The sequence below is a fragment of the Cetorhinus maximus genome, chromosome 13 (genome assembly GCF_964194155.1).
Source record: "Cetorhinus maximus chromosome 13, sCetMax3.hap1.1, whole genome shotgun sequence".
Lineage (NCBI taxonomy): Eukaryota > Metazoa > Chordata > Chondrichthyes > Lamniformes > Cetorhinidae > Cetorhinus > Cetorhinus maximus.
In genome coordinates this window covers 102354914-102375433 of record NC_135891.1, presented here as the reverse complement: position 1 = coordinate 102375433, position 20520 = coordinate 102354914, and the positions used below count along the sequence as shown (strand labels likewise).

General features: G+C 39.8%; 1 protein-coding gene across 1 annotated transcript in view; it reads left to right on the top strand.

Moving 5' to 3' along the window:
• rexo1 (REX1, RNA exonuclease 1 homolog) overlaps nt 1-20520 on the top strand; it is a 100163-nt gene that overhangs the window by 12853 nt on the left and 66790 nt on the right. The window contains exon 2 of the mRNA XM_078555913.1: nt 18195-20089. Within this exon, the coding sequence (XP_078412039.1) occupies nt 18195-20089 (1895 nt within the window). The remainder of the gene's footprint in view (nt 1-18194; nt 20090-20520) is intronic.

Genomic DNA, 20520 nt, shown 5'->3' with positions numbered 1-20520 from the left:
CTGCTCCCAATGTGGTCGTCTCTTTAGGAGATGAAACGCAGACTAGGTAACTGCTTTGCGGAACATCTTCGGTCTGTCCACAAGCATGACTCAGACCTTCCTGTCGCTTGCCATTTCAACACACCATCCTGCTCTTATGCCCACATGTCCGTCCTTGGCCTGCTGCAATGTTCCAATGAAACCCAACACAAACTTGAGGAACAGTACCTCATCTTCTGCTTAGGCACTTTGCAGCCTTCTGTACTTAGCATGGAGTTCAGCAACTTCAGACCATGAACTTTCTCCTCCATCCTCGCCCCTTTTTTAATCCCTTTTTTCAGAATTCATTTTTATTTTTTATCCACTTATTTTTTTTTTATTCTTTGTTTTACCCCCTTTTTATCCCCCCCTTCAACCCATTTTCTATCCATTTTCCCCACCACTGCCCCTTCACCCCACCCCACCCCCAAAAGGGCCATCCTTAACTTGTTCCATCTTATTTTAAAGTGCTTACTCTTCTTCTGTTATTATCACATTCTGCTTTCTTACCTTTATGCCACTATCAGCTCTTTATTTTAGCCCTTACCACTACCATTAGCACTCCCTTTGTCCGTTTGTTCATGACATCTCTGTCAATCTCTCCTTTGCCCCCACCTATTGCTGGCCTTCTGTCTAGCTTCACCTGCTCCATCTCTCCCCCACCCCCCTAAATAGTATAAATTTCACCACGTTTCTACTTCTCTTTAGCCCTGAAGAAGGGTCATACGGGCTCAAAACGTTAACTCTGTTTCTATCTCCACATATACTGCTAGACCTGTTGAGTTTTGCCTTTTCCAGCATTTTCTGTTTTTGTTTCAAATTTTCATGCGCCCACAGTATTTTGCTTTTATCTTGGGGATAAAGCTATTTTAGATCCAGTATTGTACAATGGGCAGGGTTAATTAGTAATAGTAAAAGATCTACTGTGAAATAGTGACCATAATATAATTGAATTCCGCATTAAGATTGAAAATGACATACTCCAATCACAAACAATAATATTAAACTTTAACGAAGGCAATTACATAGGCATGAGGGGAGAACTGGCTAAGGTTGATTACATAAATAGACTAACCATCGTGTCTTACCAGGAAGGCTAAGGATAGATTAAAAGAAGAAGCTTACAATGTTGCAAAAAGCAGTAGCAAGTCCGAGGATTGGGAGTGTTTCAGATACCAACAAAGGGCCACCAAAAAGTTGATTTTAATAAGGGAAAAAATAGTAGAGTAAACTAGCCAAGAGAAAAAAACTGATTGTAAGAGCTTCTATAAGTATAAAAAGGAATAGAGTAGCTAAAGTAAACATTGGTCTTTAAAGAAGAGACAGGAGAAATTATCAATGGGAATGAGAAATTGGGAAAAACATTGAACAAATATTTCCTGTCTTCACAGTAGAAGACACAGGTTACATACCAGAAGTAGAGGGTGACCTAAGGACTAATTTAAATGGGGAAATTAAGGTAATTTATACCAGCATAGAAAAAGTACTGGAGAAACTTGAATCTAACAAATCCCCAGGACCTGATGTCCTACATTTTAGGGTTCTAAAAGAGCTGCAGAGATAATGAACCAGCTGGATATGATTTTCCAAAATTCCCTCGATTCTGGAATGGTTCCAGTGGATTGGAAGTTAGCAAATCTAACACTGTTTTTCAAGAAAGAAAGGAAGGAAGGAGGGAGAAAACAGGAAACTACAGGCCAGTTAGCCTGATGTCTATCATCAGGAAAGTACTGGAATCTTTATTTAGGAAGTCTTATCAATGCACTTAGAAAAGCATAGTCTGATTAGAACAAATCAGCATGGTTTTACAAAAAGGAAATCCAGGTAAAAAACTTAATAGAGTTTTTTGAGGATGTAACCAGTAGGGTAGATTTAATATACTTGGATTTCCAAAAGGCATCCGTTAAGGTGCCGCACGAGTCGTTAATACGCAACACAAGGACTTATGGACTGATATATTAGCATAGATAGAAGTTTGACTAACGGACAGGTAGCAGAGAGTAGGGATAAATGAGTCATTTTCCAGCTGGCAGGCTGTGACTAGTTGAGTGCTGCAAGGGTCAGTACTGGGCCCTCGGCTATTTACGATCTATATTAATGACTTGGATGAAGACACAAAGAGTGATGTATCTAAGTTTGCTGATACAAAGCTAGGTGGGGATGCAAGCTGTGAGGAGGACACAAAGAGGCTGCAAAGAAATATAGACAAGTTAAGTGCGTGGTCAACAAGATGGCAGATGGAGTGTAATGTGGGGAAGTGTGTCATTATTCACTTTGGTCATAAGAGTAGAAAAGCACGATATTTTTTAAAAGGTGTGAAACTTGTAAATATTGATGTTCAGAGAGACTTGGGTGCACTTGTACAAGGAACACAAGAAGTTAGCATCCAGCTAGATACAGTAAGCATTTAGGAAAGTGACTGGCATGTTAGCCTTTATTTCAAAGGGATTAGTGTGCAAGAATAAAGAAGCCTTGCTATGGTAGCACGGGACTTTGGTGAGACCCAATGAGATAGTGTCTTCTTACAGATGAGACATTAAACCAAGACCCCCTCTGTCCCATCAGGAATCACAGTATCTTTACAGTGCAGAAAGAGCCCATTCAGCCCATCGAATCTGCACTGGCTCTCTGAAGGAGCATTCCACCTAGTCCCACTCCCCTGCCTTATCCCCATAACCTTGCACACTCACTCCTTTCAGATAGCAATCCCATTCCCTTTTGAATACGTCAATTGAACCTGCCTCCACCACACTTTCAGGAAGTTTGTTCCAGACTTCAACCACCCTTTGGGTGAAAAATTTTTTCCTTTCATTACATTTACTCCTTTTGCCAATTATTTTGACTCTGTGCCCTCTCGCTCTTGAAATGGTGAAATGTTCTCTTGAATGGGAACAGTTTCTGACTACTTACCCTGTCCATACACCTCAGGACCTTGAATACCTCTATCAAGTATCCTCTCAGCTGCCTTTTCTCCAAGGAAAAGAGTCCCAATTTATTCTCATAGCTTCAGTTCTTCATCTCGGGAATCATTCTTGTGAATATATTCTGTACTCCCTCCAAAGCTTTCACATCCTTCCTCAAGTATGGCACCCAGAACTGGATGCAGTACTCCAGGTGAGGCCTAACTCATGTCTTATACAAGTTCAACATGACTTCCTTACTCTTGTACTCAATACCCCTATTAATAAAGCCTAAGATACTATATGCTTTATTAACTGCTCTCTCAGCCTGCCCTGCCATCTTCAATGATCTATGTACATATACACCAAGGTTCCTCTGTTCCTGTGCCTCCTTTAGAATTTTTCCCTTTTATTTTATACCGTCTCACCATATTTTTCTTGCCAAAATGAATCACCTCACACTTCTCTGCATTGAACTTCATCTACCACTTGTCTGCCCAATCCACTAACATGGACCAAAAAGGTTCTATGGCACTATTTCGAAAAAATGAAAGGGAGTTATCCCAGGGCCAATCCCTCGATCAATGTCACAAAAAAACTATCTAGTCATTATCACGTTGCTGTTTGTTGGAGCTTGCTGTCTATAAATCGGCTTCCCCATTTCATGCATCATAAAAGTGGCTACATACATAGGTACTTCGTTGGCTGTAAAGAACTTTGCGCCGTCCTGTAGTTGTAAAGAGCTTTATATTAATGCAAGTCTTTATCTCCCTTTAAATGCAACTATGCTATTCGTCTCAACTATTGTGATAGTGAGTTCAATATTCTAACTTTTTTGGGAAAGCTGTGGGATTAATGTTCAAATTAAGTTAAATTTTGAGTTTTCAAATGGTTTAAACTTCATTTTGTTGCTCTGCAATGGGTTTGATGCTGAAGTTGATGTCATGATGGTCTCCAGTCCTTTAATTGTTTTATTTCATATCCAGATTACAGTACACACTCGATATACGTGCAAAGCTGATGCCACTACCCATCCTAACCGGATCATATTTTTTTACAAAATTTAACAAATGGTCTTGCATCCCTTTTCCTCTGTTTCTTGTTTTCCACCAGTATTCCAATACAGTTTGTATAATTGGCAAATGTAGAGTAGTCAACAAAAAGGCCCTCCATTCCTGTGTTAGTCTTATGACTCGAATATTGGCTAGCATCCAGATAGTTTAATGGAATACTGTACATAAGAGAACCAGCGTTGCTGTTAAAAATTGTTTTTATAAAATGGCTCTTTTGCTGAGGTCTGTCTGAACATAATTTTGGACCCTGTTGTAATGACTTTCATCACACTAATATAAGGCATGAAAATAATATATTCAGACCAATTGTGCTGCAATATGTGAAAATTGCACAAGTGCTGGGGGTAAAATAGTCTGGTGCAGAACATGCAAATGTGGTGTGCACCATGCAAATTGTATGCTTGAAAATCTTTAGTTAGACCCTAAATTTCCGACCCTGGTGGTGCAATTTGGGTTTCTTTATCTGGACATTTGAGTACATCTGGTTTGGGTTATGTTGGCGTAGCAAGGTAACTCCAAGGGTCATGTATGTTTTTGGTTCTTGACTTCTATGGAGCATCTATGTTGGTCACTGCATTTAGTTTTGCGCTTTTGAAAAAGGCAGATGACTACAAAACAGTATTGTGGTGTTATAAGCTTTAAACTTGACAATTTCTGTCAGCAGTTAACTTTTCATTGTTGAGGGTTCCAACGCCTGTCATTTGTTTTGCTTGTGAATACACCAATGAACACTCAAGCATCTTGGTAATATGGAGTTTGGAGATAGCCCCATTATGGGAATGGAAGGGAAAAAGGAAGAGGGAGTTGGATAACCATTCACCTACAACTATTTGGCCACATCTTATCATGACTTGCTGAGTCCCAGGAGATGGGTGTCAGATCTGTTTTCTCAGATAAGGTGGATGTCAGGGAGTGAAAACAAGTATTAATTACTTAGAGTGAGTTTCTAAACAATGGGTTAAGATAAGGAAACCAGTTGTATCTAGCAGAACTGTATGTAAGGAGACACTTATAATACTTGGTACATTAGAAACAAAGAGACTAGATAACAAATGTTATTGTGATTGCATATGCCATACATGGATTTTGTTTGGAATACATGTTGTGTTGGGATTTTGCTAAAGCAGGGCATCTAGCAATATTGCCCCCTTGGTGAGACACTTTGTTTCCTGCATCCTTACGATTCGAAACCTTTTTATGAGTTTAATTTGCTGGAAATGTGAGAAAGGTGTGGAAAGGGCAACGTGGCATCTGGGACTTAAGTGAACGACAGGACCAACACTTAATCCTAAAATCACAATGGCCAAGGAGATGAAGAAAGGAACATGAATGACTGAGATGGAGGGTAAATTAGAGTCAAATTAGGTACAGAAAGAGAAAGAGGGAAGGAAAGATTAGATTGGCGGGGGGGGGGGCGTGGTGTGGAAAGAGAAAAGAGAGGAAAGGAAGAGAAAGAAAAGTAAGAAAACGCATTTAAAATGTTAGATTTGTCATTTTTAAAATGTCTTTTCGCCATCTGAAGGAGGGGCCAGAGAGGTTGGTTGATTGACACTGCATTAACAGTTATCACAGTTAAAAAATGCCTGTGCTGTTAATTACCAGGCTTGATGAGTTTAGCAGGCAATTCATAAGCAAAACAAAAACAGAATTACCTGGAAAAACTCAGCAGGTCTGGCAGCGTCGATGGAGAAGAAAATAGTTGACGTTTCGAGTCCTCATGACCCTTCAACAGAAGGGTCTGTTCTGTTGAAGGGTCATGAGGACTCGAAACGTCAACTCTTTTCTTCTCCGCCGACGCTGCCAGACCTGCTGAGTTTTTCCAGGTAATTCTGTTTTTGTTTTGGATTTCCAGCATCTGCAGTTTTTTGTTTTTAATTCATAAGCAAATCTGGCTAGTTCTTAAAAATAACAGGAATGATGAGAGCAAGATACCATTCGTGCAAAGCAAATGGAGCAGCGTAAATGGACAAGCACGCTCTGGAGATTCACGATTCATGCGTATCTCCTAATCCCTGAACTTGCTGGCCAATTTTTCAAAGTAATGGTGTATGGTATTATTACAGTATTATTTTCCCAGCAAGATCCAGTCCATTCATTTTATGTAGTGTGTAGCTGAGCCAATCAGGCCAGGAAAGACCCAAATTCAACACCTTGTCTGTATGATAAACTAACTCTTAACTGAGGTAGCAGTAGAAATGCTATAAATGTCTTCAGTGTCTTTTGGCCAAGTAGGAAAAAATGTCAAGCAGGTTTCCTACTCCTATTTCTAGAACAAGTGATATCAGTTAGTGCAATTGTGTGGTTGCTGAATGAACATTGCTTGTGATGGATATAATGCTTCACTGCACTTGGGTGAGAAATGGCCTGTGCTCACTCAGTGATACCCCATCAAGAAATCAATGTCTTCAGGAGAAGGAAACATGTTCATAAACCAAACGTTGCTAAATAGGACAATCAAAAATGTAATGCATTGTGATTTCCATTTGTCTTTGGGCATTTGGCATGATTTTTTTATACAATGGCTCTGATACCCTAGAGCTGAGGTTGGTGTTTTTTGTGTTTCAATATGCTCCACTTTTTTTGAAGATGGTGATGTAGAATGGTGTTCAAGGCAGCAGGAACCTAGACAGGAATGGGCCATTCCCCACATCTGTTGTAACCCTGAATTGCTGTTCTGTCTACTTATCACCTTGAGGGCTGAGTTTAGCTGGTCAGCTTTGAGGTGTGCTGAAGCTGTGCTTGAAAAGTGATTTTTTCAAAAAAGATAATTAAATTGAATAGGACCCATTTAGTTAATGGAATGAATGTTCAACCTATCAACTTAAAACACATCTCTTTCAAAGCGGTGTGTTAAGTATAGGCATAATGCTGAAATGGTAAATTTTACACCAGTCCATTAAAGCACATCTTTCATTAAGCAACAAAATAATTGCAGTATGCCATCTCACCAATCATATAGCTCGTATGTGATATAAATGTTAAGAGTAACAAATGAAATGGATTTAAACATGTTTAGCAAATGATTTAACAAAACATTTGGGAAAGCAACCACAATTGGACTTAGCCCTGGACTTGTCTTTGGTTAAAGTGACACAAAATAATGCTACATCCCTCAGGCACAGGAATCTAGGTTTGATTTTACTCCCATGCCCTTACAGGCTTGGAACGTTAAGACAAACAATAACATCTGTAATGCTGCCCTGCTGACTGGTTGTTTGGCTCATTGCCACATCACAAGTGCATTTAAACCAATGAACCAACTTGGCTTTGTCCCTTTTTCCAGTCAGTTTGTAATCTGTCTCACTTTGTAGTTATACACTTCCTCCATGGTTTACGTTAACTCTAGGCTTTCGTTGCCATGTTAGACAAATGGCATAGTCACTTTCTCCCTCCTTTAGCTGTCAGCTTTTTTTCCCCCCCATTCTGCCCCCTCATGAGGGTATTGACTCCTTGCTATGTGTGGATTCACAGCTACCAACTGCCCCCTGATCATGCACCTGGCCATTCTTCCTATGAGACCGTTGATGGAATTTAGACTGTCACCCAGACAATGAGTTTTACAGCCTAGTTCAGTCTGGTTATTGGTTGACACTAATACATTAATTTCATCAGCAGGGGTCACTGGAAAGCATTCGGGAGTGAATGAATCTTATTTCACTAACCAGGGATGCTGAGGCCAATTGCAGTATGCCAACGGCTGCCTGGCTGAAATAAAGACACAAAATGCTGGGAATGTCAGCAGTTAAGCAACATGTGTAAAGGAAGGTAAGGTTAAACATTTCCTGTCTTCTGACCCTTCACCAGAACCCCAACTACTCTCTTGGGTGGACAGTTGGCCAGAAGACCTGAAACATTGAACCCTACCTTCCTCTCTCCACGGATGCTCCCTGACCTGCTGAGTATTTCCATTGTTTTTATCTTTTATCTCAGATTTCCATATCTGTAGCATTTTGCTTTTTTGCTGTCTAGTTTAGATAATTTAACTAACCATAGATTAGTGGCTTTTTTCTGTATGACTAAGTACACATCACTCAATACTGCTCCCGGGAACAGACAGCTGGACCTGCGAGGGTCACCTCTACTCGGGCACTGGGCTGAGTTTGAAAAAAATCCAAAAGTGACATCATAGGAAAACTGTAAGTTGATTGGTTGGTGAGGAGCTTCTGTTAGGGAGTGCATTTAAATAGCTTAAATTAGAAAAACATATCGTTTATAAAGAAGTTACTTGGATTTCAGTAAGGAACACTAGCAATAGGGAAGTAAAGTTAAATCAAGTCAAATTGAAATAAAGTAATAAAGTCAACCAAAGTAAGATAAAGTTAATGTAAGTGTAGTAAGGTTAAGTTACTAGTAATTTAATCTACTCATTCTACTTTCTCTAAGTGTAATAAATAGTTTTTAGAATTTCGGGGTGGCAGATCAGCTCAACCAAGTGGAGTGTATATCCTGCGGTATGTGTGTAGCCGTAGATGCACCATGTGTCCCTGACACACACATCTGTCGGAAGTGTCAACCAGCTGCGCAAGCTTGAGCTCCGGGTTTCAGAACTTGAGCGGTGGCTAGAGTCACTGTTGTGTATCCCCAAGGCAGAGGACTACGTGGATAGCACGTTTAGGGAGGTGGTCACACAGCAGGTCAAAAGCGCACAGCCTGAGAGGGAATGGGTGACTGCCAGGCAGTCTAAGAGAACCAGGCAGGTAGTGCAGGAGTCCCCTGAGTTTATCCTGCTTGCTAATCGGTTTTCCATTTTGGATGCTGATGAAGGTGATGGTTCCTTGGGAGTGCAGCCAGAGCCAAACCTGTGGCTCCACAGGTGGCTCAGCTGTACAGTGGGGGGAGGAAGAAGAATGGAAGGGCAATAAAAATAGGGGATTCCATAGTCAGGGGATCAGACAGGCATTTCTGTGGCAGTAAACGTGACTCCAGAATGGTGTGCTGCCTCCCTGGTGCCAAGGTCAAGGATGTCATGGAGCATCTGCAGGATATCCTTTGGGGGAAGGAGGATCAGCCAGAAGTCGTGGTCCACATTGGTACCAATGACATAGGCAAGAAGAGGGCTGAGATCCTGAAAGCAGATTTTGGAGAGTTAGGAAGGAGATTAAAAAGGATTAATCCAAGCGCCACATGCTAATGAGCATAGGAATAGGAGAATTGATCGATTAAACATGTGGCTGGAGAATTAGTGTAGGAGGGAGGGCATTAGATTTCTGAGGCATTGGGACCAGTTCTGGGGCAGGTAGGGCCTGTACCAGCTGGACAAGTTACATCTTAATGGGACTGGGACTGATATACTCGCAGGAAGGTTTGCTAATGCTGTTGGGGTGGGTTTAAACTATCTTGTCAAGGGGGTGGGAACCTGAGGGGTGGCCCAAATTGGAAGGAAGTAAAGTTGTTAACAGGAAGCAGTAGTGAGACTAGAAGGTAGGAGAAACAAAGCATTGAGCATGCTTCGAATGCGGAATGATGTCAAAAAGACAAAGTTAAGGGCACTCTACCTGAATGCACGCAGCATTCGCAAGAAGGTAGATGATCAAAAGGCACAAATAGAGGTAAATGGGTATGATATAATTGCCATTACAGAAACATGGCTACATGGTGACCAAGATTGGGAACTGAATATTCAAGGATATTCAACGTTTATGAAAGACAGACAAGAAAGGAAAGGAGGTGGAGTTGTGCTGATAATAAGGGATGGGATCAGTGCATTAGTAAGGGAGGATCTCAGATTGGAAGAACAATGTGTGGGATCTGTTTGGGTGGAGCTAAGAAACAGCAAAGGGCAGCAGACATTGGTTGGAGTTGTTTACAGACCACCAAATAGTAATGGTAATTTGGAGCATGGCTTAATCAGGAGGTGAGGGAAGCATAAAACAAAAACTGCTGGAAAAACTCAGCAGGTCTGACAGCATCTGTGGAGAGAAAGACAGAGTTAACGTTTCGAGTCCGTATGACTCTTCATCAGAACATGTAGCACGTAGGAAGCATGTAGCACGGGCAATACAGTAATCATGGGTGACATCAATCTGCATATAGACTGGGTAACCAATTGAGTACTAATGCTTTGGAAGACTAATTTCTGGAGTGTGTTGGGGATGGTTTCCTAGAGCAGTATGTTGGGCTCTTTTAGATCTAGTATTTGGTGAAAAAGGGCTAATTAATAATCTTGTTGTAAAAGAACCTTTAGGGATGAATGACCACAATATGATAGAATTTTACATTATGCTTGAAAGTGAGGTAGTTCACTCTGAAGCAAGGGTGTTAAAGTTGAATAAAGGAAATTATGAAGGCATGAGGGACAAATTGGCTGAGGTGGATTGGGAAAATGCATTAAAAGGTATGACTGTACATAGGCAATGGATAGTCTTCAAAGAACTATTACATAGCTTGCAGCACCTATACATTCCTTCAAGGCGCAAAAACCCCAAAAAAGTCAGTCAACCCTGGCTGACAAAGGAAGTTAAGGATTGTATAAGATTAAAAGAAACGGCTTATAAAGTTTCCAGAAGTAGCAGTAAACCTGAGGATTGCGAGGTTTTTAGAATACAACAAAGGAAGACCAAGAAACTGATAAAGAAAAGGAGAATAAAGTATGAATGCAATTTAGCAAAAAGCATAACGGGTAAAAGCTTCTATAGGCATGTAAAAAGGAAGCGTTTGGCTAAGACAGATGTGAGTCCATTGCAGGCAGAGTCAGGAGAATTCATCACTAAGATAAAAGCAAAATACTGTGCATGCTGGAAATCTGAAATAAAAACAGAAAATGCTGGAAAAACCCAGCAGGTCTGACAGCATCTGTGGAGAGAGAAAAACAAAGTTAACGCTTCGAGTCTGTATGACCCTTCTTCAGAGCTAAAGAGAAGTTCTCGAAACCCTGAAGAAGGGCCATACAGACTCAAAGTTAACTCTCTGCACAAAGTTTCTCTCTCCACAGATGCCCTCAGACCTGCTGAGTTTTTCCAGCATTTTCTGTTTTTATTTCGGGAGAATTCATAATGAGGAATAGAGAAATGGCAGAGAAGCTAAGTGATTACTTTGCGTCTGTTTTCACTGAGGAAGATACAGGAAATCTCCCAGATTTAAAGACCCAAGAGACTAGGGAGAATGAGGAGTTGAAGGAAATTAGTATAAGTAAGAAGGTTGTGTTGCAGCAATTAATAGGACTGAAAGTTGATAAGTCCCTGGGACCTGATATTCTGCATCCCAGAATGTTGAAAGAGGTTGCTATACAGATAATGGATGCATTGATGATCATTTTCCAAAATTCTATAGATTCTGGAATGGTTCCTGAAGATTGGAAGGTAGCAAATGTTACCCCACTATTTAAGAAGGCCGGGGGGGGCGGCGGGGAGAGAAAACAGGGAACTACCGACCTGTTAGCCTTGGGGAAAATGCTGGAATCTATTATAAAGGATGTAATAAATGGATGCTTGGATAATCATGATCTGATTGGGCACAGTCAGCATTGAGTTGTGAATGGGAAATCATGTTTGACAAGCTTGTTGGAGTTTTTTGAGGATGTTACTAATACAATTGATAAAGGAGAGGCGATGAATGTCGTATACTTGGATCTTTAGAAGGCTTTTGATAAAGTCCACCACAGGAGGTTGATTAGCAAAATAAAAGCACGTGGAATAGGAGGCAATATACTGGCATGGATTAAGGATTGGCGAACAGGCAGCAAACAGAGTAGGAATAAACAGGTCATTCTCGCGTTGGCAGGCTGTGACTAGTGGGGTAACGCAAGGATCAGCACTTGGGCCCCAGCTGTTCACAATATGTGTCAATGATTTGGATGTGGGGACCAAATGTAATATTTCCAAGTTTGCAGATGATACAAAGCTAGGCGGGAATGTGTGTTGTGAAGAAGATGTAAAGCGTCTACAGGAGGATTTGGATAGACTTAGTGATTGGGCAAGAACATGGCAGGTGGGATATAATGTGGAAAAATGTGAGGTTATTTATTTTGGTAGAATGAACAGATGTGCAGACTATTTCCTAAATGGTAAGAGATTAGAAAGCGTAGATGTACAAGGGGACCTGGGTGTCCTTGTCCATAAGTTACTGAAAGCTAACATGCAAGTGCAGCAAGCTACTAGGAAGGCTAATGGAATGTTAGCCTTTATCGCAAGAGGATTTGCTTCACTTGTATAGAAGCTTGGTTAGACTGCACCTGGAGTACTGTGTGCAATTTTGGTCCCATTACCTCAGAAAGCATATTATTGCCATAGAGGGAGTGCAACAAAGGTTCACCAGACTTATTCTGGGAGGTGGTGGGACTGTCTTATGAAGAGAGATTGGGCAAATTGGGCCTGTATTCTCTAGGGTTTCGAAGAATGAGGTAATCTCATTGAAACCTATAAAATACTTAAAGGAATAGACAGGGTAGATGCAGGTAAGATGTTTCCCCTGGTTGGGGAGTCTAGAATTTCAAAGTAAGGGGGCAACCACTTAGGACAGAAATGAGGGGAAATTTCTTTACTCAAGGGGGTTGCGAATCTTTGGAATTCTCCACTCCAGAGGGCCATGGAAGCTCAGTCATTAAGTATGTTTAAGGTAGAGATTGATATATTTCTGATTAACAATAACATAGAGGGTTATGGGGATTGTGTAGGTAAAAGGCATCGAAGTGTTCAATCAGCCTTGATCATATTGAATGGCGGAGCAGACTCAATGGGCTGAATGGCCGCCTTCTGTTCCTATATAGTTTGCTTCATTTAGGAAGAACACCTTATATCTGGCCCATGATAGCCACCCTAGCCACTGCATCAGAAGGTCGTTGGTTCAAGCCCCATTTGAATACATAATCTAGGCAGATACTTCAGTGCATCGCTGAAGAAGAACTGCATTGTCAGATGTGCCAGTTTTCAGGCGAGATGCTAAATCTCGTCTGCCTCCTCAGGTGGTTATAGAAGATCACATTGCACTATTTAAAGCAGAGCAGAGGAGATTTACTGGATTCATGGCTAACATTTATCCATCAACGTAAAATCAGGTTAACTTGTCTTCCATCTCATTGACGTTTGTGACATCTTGCTGTGGGTAAACTAGCTGCTGCAGTAGCCTCTATTACAACAGTGACTACATCTTCAAAAGTAATTCATTGGCTGTAAAATTGCTTGGGACTTTCTGAGAATTATTTTACTTGTACTGCAATAAATGTACCTTCTGGTGCTGAGCACAGATCAGCATTCGATTGAATCTGATTTGCTCACCCATGTTGGGAAAAACTGGATGCTCAGGTGAGAGTCAAGACTGCATTAAGAGGGACATTCAGAAACGTAGTGTATAACAATTTGGATGTGGTTGGTATGACATTTTAATATCATCTTGGTGCCTCTTAGCACTAATGAATTGACCTTTTTAGATAAATTTGGGCATATTTGTTAACTTTGAAGTGGCTGTAAAATTACAGACTTTTTTGACAATTGTGTCTCCTATTTTTGACTTTAAGTGTTCTAAGGTCCTTTTTGGTGGCTCTTGCATGGCCATTTTACATGGGTAAGTTAAGTTGATCAGTCTATTGGAGATGGCATTGCAGCCAAGCCTTTCCTCATCTTATGCCCACAAAGGGAATGTTTTAATAGCGATCATGCATAAGTCAGGTGTGGAGCAAGGGTTGACTTTTCATCCCCACTGTAGGGCAGGGGTGCACCCAATGCCACCCCAGTGGATTTGGGTAACTCAACACAGAGAATAGCACCTCACCTGTGTGGCTGTTTCAAAGCTGCCTTTACTTTTGCATGAGTCGCACTTAGATATTTTTGACTTAAGCTGAGTTCAACTCCCCATGGTCCCTCAACTGGGACCAACAGTCAAGAGTTGGGAGTTGCCTCATGGTTAGAAATTGAAGTGTTGTGTAAGCAGTAAATATACTGTTTTCAGGGCTGATTTTTGAGTGTAAGCTCATTATAGTCCTGCAAGGAGCATCTTGGAACAAATCCATTGGGAACAGTGGGGGCTGTGAATTCAATCCAGCCTGAGCTGTGCTTGCCCGTTGACCCCAGAAAACCACACTACATGCTGGGGATTTGGAGGAGCTCTAGTATAGGAATTGTTCTTTTTGAATTGAGAACAATTATCTCTTGACTAGCTTTAATTTGCATCTCAGAAATTTCCTACAGGCCAGTGGAATCATGTAAGTGGTGTAAGTAATTAATATGCACATTCTTGAACACTGTTCAAAATTATGAAGTGTAAATTGAAGGTGAAATCATCACTGAAGCATGTGTACTTTTCTTTTACTGAGGTGTTTTTAGGGGATGGTCTATTGAGATATTAGCAGCTGCGTAACCCTGGGATCTCTGATACCACAAGCATATTATCTTCAGAAGCCAAGTGGTCCCTTGTTGGTAGTGCATATTGCAAACATGAGTGGTGCAGTGAGTGGTATGCTGCAAAGTTAAATTCTAGGAAGACATGAACAAGTATATTTTATACCTGCTGAGCGACCAGAATTGTGGTAACTGTTTGTCTGTCTGCAGTTCTAATTTTAGACTTTGGAAAAGAATAGCAAATGGCATTGTACTGTAGGTAAATCATTCTCTAGGTAGATAATGCTTAAAATATTTGATGTGTACTGCATGTGTGTACAAGTATATCAAAACATGTTTTATAATGAGTATAAGATTGTGCCTTTTTTAGTTTAAGTATTTACACTATACAGAAGATATTACATTTGCTTCTATTTTAATATAGCCATGAGAGGAATTTTGCAGATCAGCTTGAAAACTAGTGTATTTAAGATAAAATGCTTTGTTTAGTATGCTAAAGTATATATATTCAACTATAGATGAGTTTTAAAAAATAATAGCAGTTACCTTTATTAAGGACTAGCTTGTAGCGTACAGCGGGTTGTGTGTTGCTCGGTACAGGTACAACTCCATCAGACTATTGCTTCATTATGTGTTTATTTAGAGCACGTTGCTAAATTAAGCAATGTATTTTTCCTTTCATATTCAGTGTTACTAACAATTAGCCATTAGGTTACTTGCAAAACAGTTGCAAAATATTAACTGAAATGACAAATTTTGTAATATTTATTCTGCATACAGTGACCAAAGTAGGTGCTCAGCCTTAGATTTTGAGTACCTGCCATTCAGATCCTGAAAGTGCGAGTAATGATGCGATTGAAACATTCTGTTCTGAAACGTGATTTTTATTAGTTATGTATCTTAGTCTGACCCTTGTTGGAAAATACACAAGTGGAAGTGTCAGGTGGGAATAGGATTTAGCTTTGGCTCCCTGCCTGCCCTTATCTTATCCGCTGAATCTACAAATAAAAATGAATCCAAGGTAGGTATCAGAAAGCTGCCATTACCTGCTGAACTATACCTCAATGCTGGTAAATAACTTAAAAACGAACAAGCAATCTATTTGATTTTGCTCCCTAAACTCAGCGTGCTGATGCTAATTATAGAATTTGTGTTTTTGCTGTAGCTGAGATCTTCTAACTCAAGTATGGATCAGATAATGAAAATGTGACCATCTTGTTCTATATAGCTCAGTATAAACTACAATTTGCATTGTCAGGGGGTACCAACTTTGTGCCTCCATAAATTCCATATCCCTTTAGTTTGCTGAACTAAATTAGTTATTTAGCTGTATGCAGGAGTCTGAGGGCACATATACACTGTTGGGTCTGTTCTTCAGCTCAAAAATCCCAGGAAATTAAGGTGAGAGAGAGTTACAGAGCAGCGCAATAGTAAATTATGGTGCAGTGTGAATGATGATGTAATTGTGTTATGCCATATTCACAGTGCAATAATTTCCTGGAACTTTTGCAAAAATGCCTTTTGCCAAATCCATGACTAGTTGCTAATCATAGCTACACTGTCCCATTCAAGTCAATGGCAATCATGAATTTCCTGGATTTATGCTAATTTTATGGCCACAGCCGCTTCGATTGAATAATAATGGCGCAGGTGGACCCTTGGTCACCTGGTATCGATGTGAGCACTAAGTCCAAGATTTCCAATTATTGGCCCTCCTAACACTGGGCTAACCTCTTTGTTATAGGGTTCTTATTTTTAAGTTTATTACACTTATGTGAATTTAGGGGAAACTGTTACTGTTTTAGGGAGGGAGAGATTCCAGAAGAATTGCATGAAAGCAACATAAAGACATTTTGCAACAACATGTATTTCTTTGTGTGAAAACCAATACCAGTGACTTTACAAATTAAAAGACGTTTTTTTTAATGTTTAAAAAGGCAACTTTGTAAGGATATTAACATGATAATGCACGTCTAGTAATATTTTAGAGTTGATAACTTCAGAAATGTGGCGACTACCTTCATGACAGTCGTTAGAACAAGTTGTTCGAAACCGTTTAGTCAGTTTCCTCAACTGCTGAACTTCCAGGCACTGGACATATAGTAAAAATGAAACCAAATTAAATCATAGGGTTTCTTGGTTCCTGACTTAATGTTATGGAGCAGAAACTACCTAGCTTTTTTCAATATGTGATCCTGCAATGTCTGTTTTCGAATATATTGAACAATTTTTTTGTTCAATTGTTAACTGATTTGTGCATACACAGATCACATTCAGCAACAATAAGATTAACAGGTGAAGTAGTGGTATGGGAGCCTTTTAAAAAGGCATCTGTTTTGCTAGGCTGTAGTAATATGTCACTCTGGATTGGGACTTGGCAGTGATGCTTGGTCTGGTACAGGTCACTGCTTACCAGAAAATTATCCTTTATGACCAAATGTTGCTGGTGAAAAATAATGGAACATCATTTGCTTTCTAGTTGTGAGAGTATATCTCCATCCTGATATAGATCCTTGTCCTTGGATGGGGGTGGGGGAGGCGCAGGGGCGGAGTGGATGCTGGAAACCTGAAATAAACAAAATGCTGGAAATACTCAGCAAGTCAGGCAGCAACTGTAGAGAGAGAAACAGAGTTAACATTTCAGGCTGATGACTTTGGATTATCTTTGAATTTATTTTGCTATAATTATTGTCAAAAATCATGGATAACTACAACCTGTTCTTCTTGTGCTGTAGCCTACCAAAACAAGAATGTAAATTGGGTGCATAACAGTTTAATTGGAACCAGTACCGGGTATTAAAAAAAACCGTTGGGGAACTAAAAATTGGTTGGGAAAGCCCCTTTAATAAATGATGTGAGTAGTCTTCAAAAATGGATATATTTTAAGTTTCAGTTTAAGTTTATGTCAGAGTGTGAAGATAGCTTGGTTTCAGGTCAAGGCGCACTAGCACATTACATTGTCCTGATGTTTGTAGCTACAGCAGGAATAGTGTGTGCGCAGGCACACATCTCATCAATAATATCTGCATGAGAATAATAGATTGTGTGTTTAAAAAAAAAAGTCAGCGAATTTTTAATAGGTATATGGTTGTAACACTTGTTTACCCCTTTTGGCTTATATATTTTGACATCTGTTGTAAGAGTTGCTTTGCCATGTGTTATTTCTGTGATGACAATGGGTAAGCAAAAAAATAAAACTCCCAAGCCTTTATCAATGGTACTTTTGAAGCAGCTGTCGAAATCTGTGTGCCTGGGGTGCCTCCGGTTAGATGTTGATTTGTTGGTTCTGTTTTACTCAGTGGAGTATTATCTAGCTGCCATTCAACATCCACCCCAGCGGCAGTCAGTCCCGGAACTTTGGAAAATTATTGGATTGGGGAGAGAAAGATACAGGTGGAGAAAGTGCACAACTCTTTATATACATATTAATACAAATCATCACAATTGCAACTAGCTGAAATAAATGCTGTGAACAGCAGAGGAATTGCCCTTTGAAGCTATTGTTTGTGATTTCCTCAAGTACATTTTCATGCACATTTTGCTGTTTATCTAGTTCAGTTAACAGCAGGCTCAGTTTAATGGTTAAATTCCTAAATCAAGATGCAACCATCTCAATTCTGACTTTAGAATATTGCCATCAGTTTCCTCTTCTCTTCATGCTACTCGTTCAAATTTATAAGTTATGTAATAGTATTTTTGCTTTGGTAAGGAAGTGCTTAAAGAGTAAAAAGAAAGGGCAAGAAATTGAAATAGTAATTACCTTGCCATGTGCAAGTGTACTTTTGTGAAGTGATCTTTAGATTCATTTTAATGGTTTATTCTGGTCTACTTCGAAAGAAACTGTATTTATGTAGAAGATTAATTTAATTTTGTAGATCCATTTGAGCCCTTTACTTAATATTTACTGTACTTTAATGTTTGTCTTTCTTTAGAGCTTGGTTATGACCCTTATAATCCTGAGCTTCCTAAGGGTTCATCCAGAAATGGAGATGAAATATCAGCTGACCTTACGGAATCCAGCTCCAGTACGCTGGAATTGGAACTGGTCAACAAAGCCATCGAGGCGGTCAAGAATGAAGTTGAACAAGAGCAGAAAAAGCTGTCAAGATATGAGGATCTTCTGGATGCAGAGGAGGAGTATGTGCCTTCAACACCAACTACACAGAAGGCACTTGGCAAGACCAAGAGTTGCACAAAGCTTTTACCTATTGAGAATAAGTTGACAAACTCTTTAGAATATAATCCAGACAGTTACAGCCTAAATAGTAATGTAGAGTACACCCCTACTCCACTTTCAATTACTGCTCGTTTCAGTAAATATACTTTGGATACAGATGATGAAGCTGATGCAAAGGGTAATTCATTAAAATATGTTCCAACGCTTGTGACTAAGCCAGTCAAATATGCTACCTCTGTACCCAGTAATAAATATGTGATCGACAACACCAAGCCATGCACTGATTTAGAGTATGATCCTTTATTGAACTATTCAGCACGGCTGATGAGCAAAAAAAAGTCAAAGGAACATGGAACCAAGAGGCCCAGAGAGAACAGCTTGGAGGAGCCATATACAGCAGCAACAAAGAAGCGTTGCCATCGATTGAACTTGGGCGCCTGTGATGTGGATATGGAGTTCCCAGACTCTGACGATGAACTTAGTAATAACTATCCGCAAAGTCATGGGGACACTTCGAAGTTTCAAAATCCTGTGTTTTGTGACAATAAGTCAGATGAAGGATTATCTTTAAAGGCTAAAGACTTGAATAAACGGGCTGTGAAAGAGATTGCAGTTCAGTATGATGTAGACGATGTTTGCGGCTTTGAGAGTAAACAACAGGAGAACAGAGGGAAACAGAAGTTGAAGTCTACCAGTCATTCTTCTAAGATTTCAAAATATAACAAGGGAGAACTCCAGGGTCGAGAAAGTAGAGAGAAAAAGGATAAAGGTAGTGACCTAGGTGGCTCAAAACTGACAGTGAAAAAGGACAAAATAGACAGCACTAAAAGCAAAACTTCCCACCAATTGGAGAAAGCTAGCAAGAAGGGGAAAATAAAAAGCAATAAAAACAGATTAGAAATTAAGCAAGAAAAACAAGTGGAGAAATTGAAAAAAAAAGAAAAGAATGGTGATGTCTCAGTTGCTGAAAAGAAACGCAAAGGTGATGAGAAACATAAGGTCAAAGAAGAAAAGCAAAAGGTTAAAAGTGATGGAAGTTCTAGTAGAAAGATAGAGAAAGGAAAAATGAGCAAATTGAATGGGGTAAAAAGTGAAAAGCGATCAAAATCTAGATCATATAGCTCATTGGATAGTGCAGGAAAAATCAAATGCCATGAAGTTATGATCACAAGTATTCAGAAATCTGACAAAGATAATGGCAATTCAAAATCCAAAGCATTAATGCATAAAAATGGGATTCATGTAGGTAATAAAAGGAAGGATGAGGAGATCAAGGAGTCAAAATCCCTGAAAGATAAAGCAATACATCCAGAAAACAGAAAAAAAAATGCAAGCTTTACAAAGCGAACACTGAGTCACACAGACTTGTTTGGTGATGACAGTAGTGATGATGAAAGCACCAGTAAACCAGTTGCTGCAGCGACTTATAAGTCAGATTCAAACTCTGACCGAGACCCCTATACCAGTTCGAGTGATGGTGAAACGGGGGGAATCTTGCAACAAAGATCTTTGTCTTCAGAGGATGAAGTTGATTTCCCTGGTCTTGAAAAGGATTTTGATTTTGAGTCTGATCCTATGGAGGAATGTCTAAGGATTTTCAATGAGTCTAAAGAAGTAAAGAATGAAGATAAGGGCAGAGTTTCCAAGCAGGTAAGAATCTAATTGTGTTCTTTGTTTTGAAATATTTCACCTTATTGGAGCCAATTTCTAAGTTTTGTTCTGTCTTTTTGAATGCAAGCAACCATCACTTTTTTCCTTGAGGTTGGATTTTACACCAACTGTGTCTGAGCACAGATTTCCCTTCATTATGCAATACCTTTAAGATTGCTGTGTATGTGTGCATCTTAAAGGGACCATTGTTTGTGTACAGTCTTTTGTCCCTGTTCAGCATGTTGCCGATTGCTGCACAGTTGCACACCCATCTAGTTTAGAGGGAATTTTATTCAGAAGTATCTATCGTTGCCTCTCTTAACAGTGTAATTAGGCATGTGAGAGAGAGAGAGAGAGTGGGGAGGAGTCTCTTCTCAGTGCTCTGCATATGATGTGACTCTGACTCTGATCCCAATCCTATGTAGTACAAT